The sequence below is a fragment of the Agelaius tricolor genome, unplaced genomic scaffold (assembly GCF_023055355.1).
Source record: "Agelaius tricolor isolate 1412-34295 unplaced genomic scaffold, bAgeTri1.0.p SCAF_24, whole genome shotgun sequence".
NCBI lineage: Eukaryota > Metazoa > Chordata > Aves > Passeriformes > Icteridae > Agelaius > Agelaius tricolor.
The window spans coordinates 4,516,935-4,530,122 of NW_027269284.1; the positions used below are offsets into that span (position 1 = coordinate 4,516,935).

At 38.3% G+C, this 13,188-nt stretch overlaps 1 protein-coding gene across 12 annotated transcripts in view; it reads right to left on the reverse strand.

Moving 5' to 3' along the window:
• The window catches only part of CTBP1 (C-terminal binding protein 1), a 237,823-nt gene that overhangs the window by 39,274 nt on the left and 185,361 nt on the right, over nucleotides 1-13,188 (reverse strand). For 2 of the 12 annotated variants that reach the window (XM_071447426.1, XM_071447425.1), the window contains exon 2: nucleotides 1,569-1,785. The exons of 8 other annotated variants lie outside the window; for them this stretch is intronic. In XM_071447426.1, coding sequence (XP_071303527.1) covers nucleotides 1,569-1,575 — 7 coding nt within the window. In that variant the 5' untranslated portion in view covers nucleotides 1,576-1,785. Of the gene's footprint in view, nucleotides 1-1,568; nucleotides 1,786-3,227; nucleotides 3,317-13,188 lie in introns of those variants that run through there. 2 more of the 12 variants (XM_071447423.1, XM_071447422.1) reach the window with 2 other exon arrangements.

The following is a 13,188-nucleotide window of genomic DNA, read 5'->3' on the forward strand; positions in this document are numbered from 1 at the left end:
AGCCACCAAAACTAAATGAGAGACATTAATACATAATTTTTTAAAACTGTGCAGCTTGATAGCTTATTATTGATACTTGTTTGAACCAAAAGTGGCCACATAACCCTCATAGAGACATTTTTAGTAAATAAACTACATACCAGTAATGTGGTACAGGACAGAAACACTAGAATATGCAACATAAAAATACTTAAGGTATTAATGGAACAATTCTATCCTTTAATGGGGATTTAATTACAAAACTCCACATTAAATTTACTTAAAAACATCCTAGGATAAAGCATGTTATAGACTTGCTCACATTTTTTTAAAAACAGTATATATAACAGCATTAATAAAATGCAATTATGTCTAGAAACAAATGCAAAAATGACATTGCAAGACCCCTTCATTTTGCTTAGAGTGACTGTGCTCACTCAACAACTGAAATGTCATGGTCTCGTCAGTACAGCAAAGCCAGAAATTCAATAACAAGTCTGAATGCTAGCTAAAATAAAATTTAAAAAACAAAAGAACTTTGATACTAAATTTGTTGCAGATTAATGAAGAAAATTATGATTCCCTCAGAGCTACAACTAAAGCACCTCTGTCAGAGCAAATAGTCCAAACTGAAAAAAGAAGATGAGATTAAAAACTCCCACTTCAAAGCAAGACTTTTCTGACTAGAGCTAGCTCAAAAAATCATGAAATGTTACAGCACTAAACAGAGCTTTTTCAGATAATGATTTCTCTAAAACACATAGAGGTGTGGCATGGTTTTCCCCTCACACCAGTATATCTAAGATTTCAACCAAATTACTTGTGTAACATTGGTGCTAAGGGGAATGCCAGGGCAAGCCCCAAAGCACAAGAACAGAGTCAAGAAAACCCAGAAGGAGGAACCCTCCCTGAGAGACTTTAAGGCTTTGTTAAGAAACCCTAGGACTCAAATACATCCAGTGACCTTGACCACAAAAACCCTACAAACCTTTGCTTGCTAAAATCCTTTCTGAACTTCAGCACAGACTTCCTGTTGCACAATCTTTCTGCCTAAATCTCCTGCCCCTGCATGGGAGGCAGCAACTCCCACCTCAGTTAGCTTCCAGGACTTCATCCCCGTGGCAGTCCCTACCTAAAGTTCCCATTTGGGAAGACATGGCTTCACTATGAATCAGAACCTTTTGAACAAAAAGCTTCCTCTTCCAGCATTTAGACACATTCTGCCTGGTTTTTATCTGGGAATGTCACACTGCACTGTGCCTTTTCAGGAGACCCTCGGAGATGCAGCAGCAAGCAATGTGGATTTAAGAGCAGTGTTTTCCATGCCTGCATTTACTGTGAATAATGCAGCTCTGTGCCACAGAGAAGTAACTGCAAAGTGGGCAGAAGTGACATTCAACACAACAAATGGGAAACTGATTAAAAAAATAATTTCACTTATCTGGCTTATTTAAAAGTATCATGGTAAAGCACTTCACATTACACAGGTAACAGAAATTATACCATCCACCCCCACATCCTATAACCTTTGTTATGGGAAAACAATCTTAGTTTATCCTAACTCAAGACTTTCAGGAACCCCTACCAACCTGACATTTCTTAATCTGAGCTTGATTTCCAGGATCATGAATTCGATTTCTCAATGCTTTACAATCTTCAGTATTCTGAGGCAAAATAGCAGCCTGTCATTCCATCCTCATTTCCATGTCTTTAATTTTTCTTGCAGTCTCCTGTAATCTTGAACCAAAGCTTTTATACTTCTTATCCACTGCAACCTCTGTAGCCTGGATGGTGTTCAAATTTTTACTAAAAATTAAACACAAACAATACATTAAAACAACGTTAAGGGTCTGACTCGTGCTCACAGAAGGCAGGAAACTCAAAATTAAAGCTTCTCACTGCATCTGTACCCTTCCCCCTATGGCTGCTGGCTTTCCACCACACCTGCTGTGCTGCCACTGGCCATTAACATTCCAGGGAAACCACTGGAGTGTTAAGACACACACTGCACCTTGCTCAGGACAGCAGGTGTATTGTAAATACACCTACCTGCAATGGTGGGCACCACCCACATGGCCAAGGCTTTGCCTGGGTGAGCAGGGATCCAGGGATAGTGTATGATCTCCAAAATGCCCCTGCTGGAGGGCCAAGCACTCCAGTGGGTACCAGAGATGGAGTGAGAAGCCTTAACTCTGAACTTGATGGTTTTGCTGGGTGTAAGTCAGGCCCTTAAGGTTATCTAAATGTATTAAAGAAAAAACCTAACTTTCCCAACAGCTCTAATCCAGCTGTTAGGCTGGGGTTTCTGCCTTGCCCCATGTGGAAAAAATCTTGTGGGGAAGCTCTTATCCCAGTAACAGCTACTGTGCCAGTGGCTGCTGGGTTTTTTCTAAATTAATACCAGGTATAAGGTGCAGAGACAGAGCAGCTGTCCTCAGGCAGCAGCTATTCACCATGTGGCTCACAGCACAGTGCCCTTGCACAGCTGCAGTCTGGAAAAAAACCTATCAAAACCTTATTCTAGTCCAGCTCTTATGGAAATAAACTTGGGAATTGAAAAACCAGTTTTCAGCTGCAGAACCTGAGAGGAAGCCAGCCTTGTGCACAACTGACTGTGGGTCCCAGAAACAAGGGGATTCATGAGCTCACCATGCAGCTTTGCAACCAGAACAGGAGTGGAAGGGCTGGGAATTCTTTTACCTTCACACCTTTGAGAGCATGGGGACTTAAAGGTGATCAGACCAACCTTAGCACACAAGATGTTTATTTTTTAAACTGGGAAGAAGCTGCCTGAGCAGGGTAGTGTCCTCCTCCCTCCCAAATCCAACCTGCATGTTGTGCTCCTCAAGCAAAGGGGCATTGTTTGTGCTACCCTCCGAGGGGGAAGAAGCCAATGCCACTGGCATACTCAGAACTGCAGGGAAAGAAAGCTCTCCCTGACATAATCCAGGCTGTTAAAATGTGTTTCAAACTTTTCATAAAAACAACCTTTTATGGTCCAAACTGACAGTAATTGAAGAATCAATTTGCCCAAATACTGGAGGAGATCTCAAAGTAGGCTGCCACGGTTTACTGACATCACAAAATGTACTACAATGCAAAGCTATCAAGAGTAATAACAACATAATTTTCACATTTTTCTACTGCTGATTAACTTAACATCATTAGGCTGAGGAGTGTCTCATATAAGGCACACACGTTAAAAGTAAAGGACACTGTCAGATTTGTAGGCCCAAAACTTGACCTACCTTTCATTTCTTTAAATCTGTTTGCAAAGTCCATGTAATTCTTTAAATGTGTTTTTCTTTTTTCAAAACAAATGCTTCAATTCTTTTTTCTGAAAAATACATCAATGCCAAAAAGCACAACACTTATCAATAACCCTATAATCACAAACCAACAGGAACATGAAATGGAGGAGAGCAGCCTGGCAAGAGAGTTTTCCTGTCACTGGGGATTCTTACAAGTGCAAAGATTAAATTAGGAAGAAAAATCCCTTGACAATATTCTTTTCAAAGAATTTGTGGTAAAAAACTTCCTTTGTACATTGTAAAACATCAAAGTGATTTACTTTTTTTACAAAATGCAAACTACCGAAAAATCTCATCAATATTTACAGAAACAAGACCTGAAAATGACAGGTTGGACATTCAACTAATTCATAGTCTTGCACATGTATAATGAGACTAACCCCTTTGGCATTTACCTTTATTTTATATTCTTACCTAGGTGTAAATTCAGTGAGAGCTGTCACTTATTTACCATAAACCCTCACAAAAATTTGCATTATTTTCAAAAATAAATGCTAATATTAATTCAAGGAAAGAATGAATTGTCAAAACAAACAAAAAATATCCCCCTCATAACATGAACACAGAAGCTGTTATGAATTACATTTGCCAATACGCACTATTAAAATTCCTACAAACCCCATACTTAAAAACCATATTTTAAGGTTTCTGACCTATCATGCATTTTTACATCTTGGACTGTTTTGGCAGGCTCATTGTTTTGTGCACCATGAACTCAAGTTCAAGACATTGAGATTCAAGGTACAGCAAAACTCTAAGGGCAGTCAATTAGAAATTTAAAATACAACTCAGGTACAAGGATCAGTGAAATGGATACAAAAAAAAAAAAAAAAAAGAACATTTATCATCCTTCAGTATTGTGATATTCAGCATATTTAGATGCTGAATTTGCAACACAAAAATTTCATGATTCCACCAGAATCTGAGCCAACACTTTTTGCTGCTGCCTTCAAGATGAGCAGGATGCAATTTCCTATGATTTGGGATGCAGGATTGGAGGGAGGCACAGGGGAGAATACTTTAAAATAAAGAACACCAACAAGAGACAAAAAAGTGACAGCCACCCTCAGAAGACTGAATTATGCAGCAGATTAAATTTAATTTCCTTCTTTTCTCATCTCATTTAATGCTTCTGACTATATTTCTTGAGATTTTAGGAACCTGCTGCAAGGCTTATTAAAATTTAGAGGAACAATCCCAAACTGATTTTGAAAGTAACAAGATGGACTTCACAGTACACATGCAACAGCAAACTGAGCAGAAGCTGCACTTAAAGCTCATGTGCAGCCCCTGGGGAAGTCCCCAGGGCTCAGAGGTTAATGCTGAGCACACTGGGACTTTACTGGAAGCACACAGTGGATAAATACTGCTGGTATCTATGCTTTTTATTTACCTGAATAAGAACAAGTCATCTTCCTTCTTTTCTTTTTAATTTGCAGGAGACCAAGAAAAATACAAGTGGTTTCCTGTGCTGTGTTGACCCACTGATGTGCAGAGCAGTCACACCCAGCTGTATCCTCTGTTAACTGTGAAGGCTGAAATGCACCCAGAGCTCTGCAGGACACTCCCAGCTCACTCCTGGCACTAAATGTACACCCAACACCACCACTGTGCAATTACACCCCAGCCCACAGCCTCCCATGAGTGTAAGATTTCAGCACATTTCACTTCGTTATTTCACTGCCTGTGAGAAATGAGCCTGGGCACCCAAGCAATCACTCCAGCAGACAACACAACAGCCTCAAAGTATTTGAGACAACTCTCTTGCTTGATTTTCCCTTTTGGTACAATCAAAACAAAATAAGCCAATGACTTCTGTTCAGAAAATTCCAAATTCCCCTGCTGTTACTAGAACCTGAATCACGATTCCTCATTACTGTTCCATCTCACACAGCAAGTAAACTTGCCATTCTCAGGATATTATTCTGACAATCATGAGGACATGGGGTTTAGCTGTGGTTTTTAATAGTGATCCCTAACCAGTGGGGTTTTTTTTAATCTAGTAATTTTGCTCTTATTTGTCAAAAATCTGTCAATGTGCACACAAAATCCTAAGTGCCTGTCAAGGTACAAAAACACAAACATCCCACAAGGCACATCTTGAAAGCCTTTGATCAGAAATAATGTTCCATTAAGGAGAAACAAAATAATCTGGCAACATTTTATATTACACATGTACTTCAAACATCAGTGTGAAGACTGGAAGTATTTCACATCTGTCAAAAAATTACTCAAATTACATATTTGGAGTATGCTGTAAAGATATGCCTAATCTTAACTAATACTATTCAAAATAAGACTGAAAACAGTATGAATCACACCTATTTAATGTAAAATAAACAAGCAGTAACAGCACTATGCACTGTGGTAAAATGTTTTAATTTTCCACCACCATTTAAAAAGCAAAACAAATGACAATATTCAGTAACAACTATATCAAGTACCAAACACAGAAAGTCTAAGTACCTGCAATAAAACACACTTAGAAAGCAATGTTGCAGCAGTGCTGTTTTCAAGTAACAGATACATGAAAGCAAACTCCAGAGAAAGGCAAAACATCATAAAGGACTGAGCTCTCCTTGGATGTGCAACATCTCAGTGCCTGTGCACAGTGAGTATTTATCTGTTTCAAATATGTTTAGCTTTATTAAGTAATAAGTGAGAGAAGAGGGAGGATAAATAAATTGGCAACAGTGGAGCTGTGCTAGTTGAGTTCACTTACATCAATCTCAGCTTCTGAGAAATTCTGGCTAAGGCTGCCAGCTCCTGTTAGTTATCCCACAGGTTTTACAGGGACAGTGGAATGCCCCTGTCCACACACACAGAGGCAAAAGCCACAAAAAACTGCTTGGTCACTTACAGGAATCACTGCAGTGAACTTGGGGATGGGACCTGCAAATTAAGACCCAACGAAGTTGAGAATTACAACTCTCAGCAACCACATCTGCCCACAACTATGGACATCATCTCCCAGTTACTGATGGGGCAGCTTCTCCAAAATACAGAGCTGAAGGCATGAACCAAGCCTGCATTACAGACATCCCCACAATGCACCATATGCTGGGTATTTATCAGAATATACCTCCACTTTCCCCTTCCCCCAGGACAGTGACCATGGAGCTGGTTGATTATGGCACCTGGGGGTTAACCCACCCTAAGAAGCTCCCAAACTCTGGTTTAAAATACAACTGAGCTTATATTTCAGACCATAAATTTTATTGGTGGGTGGGTGTGACTTAAAAAAAAAAAGGGCAGAAAATTCCTGCTGGCAGAAACTGGAAAAACAATCTGTTTCAACAACTGCACTAGGAGCAGAATGATTAACTCCCTGAGCCATTCCAGTAACAATACAGATCATGCCAAGACTTACTAAAACACTTTCCACGGAAGAAATGGTACTGGAGATTTTTAGAGCAATCCTGAGGATAAATAACACCAGACTAGACCAGGTTGGCAAAAGAGGATTGTGCTGCACATGAAGTGCATCAGTGGCCCTTATCCTCACTCCTTTACCCATGTACTCAATAGAAAGCATGCAACCATTGACTTTCCATTTTAAATCAAGTTATCAGAACTAACATCTTGGCTGTAGTTTTGATAAAAGTTCAACAGCCACATAGTGTTAATTTAAAATGTAATTCCCTCAAGGAATGAGTCTTGATGTGCCCATGACATATGCATTTGAACTATGAAGGAAAAAAGAAGAGAATGAATTTTTTTCCTCTCACCCAATAATGTTACTCTTCTAGCAAGTTATTTTATTCCAGCACGTTTGGGTTTTTGTTTGTTTTGCTTTACACCACTGCCTGAGCTGGAAATATTCTTTGAGAGAAAACACCACTTTTTAGCTTTGTCATTACAACTGCTTTCAGAGTATTAATTTCACATTATGTTTTAAAGACACTGCCAAGAATTTATTACAACATAAAATTTCTGAATGTAGCCTGTATTAATGGCTTCACTCTGTGTTTTTCTCACATTTTAGATGCTGTACAGGAGTCTGTCTCTGAGAAAGAAACCAAATAATCCAAGTGGAGCCAACATCAAAGGCTTCTTTTATTCTGATCCCAAACACCAAAAGCAATTTCTCCAACAGCACACCTGTACTTTGACCCAAGAACGTTAAACTATTACCTGAGACACTCCTTATTTTCCTTATCAAAAAGTCTGAAGATAAGCAAGTGTGGGGCCTTGGATAACCAAATCATTTTCACAAGGTTTATTTTCTTTCTTAAGGTCAGGAGGACACTCAGATGACACTAAAAATAACAGTATGGAAACGTTTTACATTTTGAACACTGACCAAGTTCTTTGTAACTCCTTTTTTTTTATTTTGGGAAAGCATCAAATGTGATACATTATCCTCTCAGCTGAACATTATGATGCTGTGTGTCAGCAATCTTTACAGTGAAACAACAACAAAAATCCCGTGACTTGTTTAGGGATGGGGAGAAGGGAGGAAAGCTGGAAACTTTAAAGCAGACAGCTAAAAACTTTAAAAAACAAATATACATATATATACACACATATATGTAGTCCAGACTGCTAAAATGAGCATATTTAAAACAGGACAATTCAACACAGTAGTAAGGATTCTGGTAAATAGGGGTAATAAAATCCCTCCAGTTACACTCCATTATGTTCTTCTGAAAACCAAAACAACTCTAACAAACACTGAACCTTTGCAAAGGGCTCCTTAAAGCATTTTTCTCTCTCCCTTTCTGGTTCCTCCCCCAGCCCCTGATCTCTGCTGTTCTCTGTCAATATAAAGAAAATGGCTGATGATGATTACAAACTAGAGAACAGTGTAGTAGCAAAACTGAGAAAATTTGGAGTATAGTGAAATCAAAATCCTGCACCTCCCATCCAGGGTCCTCTGCAGCTTAAATAATTGAACTTAAATAAATAGCTTTTTCTGAAAAGATACTCATTTTGAAGGTAAGCAAACAGGATGTATAAAAATGACAAGCTCCCTGAGAACCAGCCAGTAACAACAGTCCAAGTGCCAAATAAAACAGGCAGTTTAAGGCAAAAGCCGGGTTTATGTTATCATGTTACATTTAATCATAATATAACCAAAGCACATGATGTAAGAGAGCTGTTCTACCGAGCTGTTCTTTAAGTAGAAATTTGAGTTTCAATTACAAAGGCTCTGGTCTCAACATCACAGTTAAAGCTGCACAGAAAAACAGTTCAAATTGGGAGTTATTTCCATGACTTGATGAGAGAAGCAAAATATTTCTTCCCACACATACCACATACTGAAGGGGTTTAGGGAAGGTTTTTCAACATTTAAAGCTCTTTCTGATGGTGAAAGTCAGAAATGTTTAAAAATGACCTATATTTGCATTTTTTTACTAGGATTGATAGTTTCTTTTAGTCTCTGCAGTTTAACCATTTTCAACTTGAAAAGGATCCGTTCACATGCACTAAAATGCTTTGCAGATCATTATAAATTTTTCAGGGCACAAATCATGTTGTGTCTCTCTAAATTGTATAAAACATTTATCAGTGCTAAAAAACCTCAGTAACAGGGGAAGGATTATAAAAGGAATTATTGAATCCATTATTAAGAGTTAGAGAATCTTAAGGTAAAAGGGTACTCATCACTCTTGACATGGATTTCTTGCCACGTTCTCTCTCTAACTCTGTATTTTTGGTGTGATCGAGCGCTTGTATTTTGGAAAATGCATTTACTATCACATTTCTCTGTAAATACAGTTAACATGACAGTTCATAGTTTTATTCTAGCCTGTGTGGTTCAGCATAAAAACAAACTTGCTCCAGCTCATGTGGCCGCCAATGTGCAGGCAGAGACATTTACAAAATCTGCCCACGGCACATCTGTGCATCACACAAATGTCATCTCCCCCTCTCACAGTGACAGCCTCAGACTTCTGCAGTGACACACTTTGGGAAAAACAGACAATTAGAAGAAATGGACCTCTTCTGAAGCAAAATACAGACTGACAACAGTTGGAGAAGCAATTAAATTGGTCTGGTTTCCATTTGATCGGATGTAGAAAAAAAAAAATCCCAAAATAAGAAACCTTACTCTGATTCTTCTAGGTTTTTGAAACCAGAAACAGGAGGGATGGCAGTAGCAGGATAAACAGCAGCATGCTGAAAAGGCTGCAGGAACACTCTATTTCTGCAAGCCAACAGGAAACACATTACTTTGAATTTTATCAAAGATAATCATCACTGAGTTCATGCAAAGTAAACTTGAAACTCATTTGGTTGCTTAGAAAGTGGACAAGGTATAGGGAAAGATGCTGGAAAACGAGTTTAACTGCTTCCTACTGACTGTGATTTCTGAAAAACTGGGAGAAAATGCCAGCAGAGAGCTTACTCTGTGCAATACAACAGCTATCAGGTAACTCCCAGAAACCAAGAAACCATTATGACGATTTTCCAGAACATCAAAGAAGAACATGAAGCTTGAATCCTTGAACTTGGGATTGAGGCAGAGTAACAGGTCTTCATAACAGGTTATTTTCCCTATTTTCTGGATATAAAGCAAACCAAATTTGTGCAGGTATATCACTGCAAAAGTAAAAAACAGCAGTTATTACTTCTGCTCCCTAACTTTGGTTACAGTCATGCTCCTTTTGCTTAGCAGGTATTTTGACAGCACAACAATTATTTCAGAAGAAACTGTAGCTTTTAAAACATTTTCATCAATCTTTTAATTCATTCTGTTCCTTTGGGTTGGGACTGTCAACCCACTTACAAAAGGAAGATGAAAAACAAGTGCTGAGAATAACAAATGAAATCTGAAAAATAACTCTTTGCGATGAAAATTGTACATCCATGAGTAGCCCAGGTGAGAGCCATTTATTTCTTCTGCACTGTAAACCAGATTAAAATAAGGTACATTCAACCAGTGATTAAAAAGGTGCTGGTCAATGAAGTTAATGCTTTAAGAAGAACCTCCACCTGTGCTCTTTTTTTTTGAATAATGAATTAGCCTTACTTCCTTTTGAAGTCTACACCATCACAATTCATTGTGAAATGTGACCCTCAGGCTGAGATAAAATTCTCAATTTAATCAGAGCTATACATCCCTTAAAGCTTAAATTAAATGGTTCACATAAAGATAATTAAACCTTTATGTCAAAAATATTTAAAGGACAACATAACTAGTAGCTTAATTCTCTGGGAGGTCTGACAAAGACCCACAGCAGAATATGGGAGAGCTTTCCACCATATGGGAAGCCTTTGATTTCAGTGAGTAATCTATCCACTTCTGGATAAATGAATTTGAGAAGGGACACCAGCCACACTCAACATCTGGTTAAAGAATGAAAAATATCTAAGAAGAGGCTGTGCTGGTTACTGAAAGTTTAGTTCCAGAAAGAATATGAAAGAAGAGCTCGATCTACACCAGAAACTCTACAATTCAGTATAGGGATTAAGTGAATTAATAGTGGGAGCTTTATCCTCAGCGTGGTTCTCTGCAGCCCTTCCTGGGCCAGGAGTGCCATCAGGCATTGCAGGGAGGGATGGGGAGGGGAAAAAAATCAAATTTAGTACATCCTGTCACCAGTTACTCTGCAGTACACTAAGACTGCTGTGGGACCCATTTTCTTTTTCAACAGATGTGTTGAGAGAATGAGGGTGGGGGCTTGAGGGGAGGAAGGGAAGGTTTTACTCTGCATGATGAGACAGTGTCACACAGGAAGTGCCAAGGCCCAGTGTCAAACTGCTTTTCACAGCTGCATTAGGATTAGTGAAAAATCCTGTCTGTAAACTGCTGGAAGAAGCCCTCATCTGCTGTACTCAACTCTCTCTACTTCCAAGAAAACCACTGGCAAGTAACTGCAAGAACAGTTTTGGTAGAAGGGTTTGGCATGGAGCTAATTCTTTCTTTTCCACCAAAGTTATCTGAAGAACATATGAAATGCAAAAATAAGGGGATTGCACCTAGAGGGATTGGTTTGCTTTGTTTTAGTTCTATTTTTTAAACTGTCCAGAGGCAATGAACAATATGGTTGCTGAGTAATGCCATGACACTTGTAACATAGGACAAGTGGCATGAACAAAGTATTTCTAACCTGCAGGTCTGCAGTGCTTTCACTGAAATTTGTTAAATGCTGCACAGACTTATGGCTTTGAAATGGAACAGTGTGTACTTTAACTTAGAGAATAAAGAAAAAGGAGTTCAGAACTACACCCAAACAGGCCAGATGAACCGATTGTTTATTAAACATGTAAAATGGAGTTATGAGCAGTACCAATTGAATTTATTTGTTTTGCACACTCCCTAATAAATGGTTAGTGAAACAAAGTGTCTGAAGCCTGGAACAGGATGGAGAAGAATGAGCCAAAGTACATGAATTCAAATCTTATTTTTATTCTGCATATCCAATCTGCACAAAGATCTTCAGACAAAGGTCTGGAGCTGTTAGGAATGAGATTAAATCTCATCCTAAAGAACTTGAAAGCAACTACACTGGAAACAGAAATTCTGCAACTGCTTGTAGCAGATCTTAAATTAGATAGTTACCAATAGTTAAAAGAGTATTTATTTAGATAGTTCCACATCTCTATAAATATGAGCAAACACTAATAGCCTAACTGCTCTGTGAAGATGTGTGACAGAGCTGTTTTTTCTCCAAGCAGCAGCTGCTGCAGGACACCATCACAGCACCATGAATACTGCTCCAATAACTGTAAAAGAAGCCCAGAATGTGACTTTTGCCAGCATCGAGGTACTTCAGGAACTTCAAACTCCACTAACTAAAATCACAAAATATTAATGAAATTATTCCCTTACTTTTGTCAGTACTGATCAAAGCAAATTGCTTAACTTTTTTTCCTAGTGAAATGCAGTGAACTCTTTAAGCAAACAGGACACTCTGCCAATAATAATAAAAAAATAAAGAGCCATGTCAATAAATACATTAATGAAATGAAAATTAGGTTGTGTCATTTTGTCTTTTTAAGTGTTGGGTACTTTCTGAGCTTAAACTAAGTTTTGGTGTTAGTCTTTCACTGATTCTGCCAAGTTTTATGTATAAAAAAACCTTATATGAAGTACTGTCTTTCTAATACAGTGCACATGATGCATATTTTTTTTTCTTCCTTTAAGAGTACATTTTTCCCTGTAAGACAGAAGATAATTTACATTGCATTGGAAAGCATGCATGTATTAATGATGGGGAATGATGAGGAACATAAATAGTTTCCATTTTCACATTCAAAAACAAGTACCTGCAAATTAATGCTAAAAGCAACTGGCCTATACAGGAGCCCTGTTTCCATGCCAACTGATAACAGAAAGACATATAATTCAACAAAAAAATGAATAACCTACAAAACAAGAAAATAAAGAGCAAGTAGAAGTGCTGGAAATCAAGATTCTGACCATACCCAACTATTTTACAAGAATAGCAAAGAACACAACAATTAAATTGCAATTTAAGACATGAATGGTGTGCAGCTAATGGCACTTCATCATTACAATACTTCTAAAAGCTGTCAGTCTCTAGTGAAGAAAAACAGGATCCAAAACACTTCTATTAAGAAGGAGGGAACATTTGTACAATTCTTATGGAGGTTTCATATGAAAGCACCAAATTCCTTTCAGTGCACATCTTTCATTAGGATTTGAATTTTTTGTCCTTAAGGCCTTTGCACCTCACTCACAGACTTGTTCTGGGGTCCTGCAATCAGTCAGCAGAGCTGGTTGCAAAGAGAGGCTGTTGCTACCTGAGTGTTCATTGCAAAATCAGGGAGATGAGAAATGAGCAGATATGGATCTGCACACAAGCAGCTCGCATGGCCATGTGCACATATTTATCTGATGTAATTAAATTTTTCTATGTGTATGAGCAAAATTCAGCTTCACAGCTGATAAAACTGCGCTACCACTAACAGTATTACAGCAAACAAG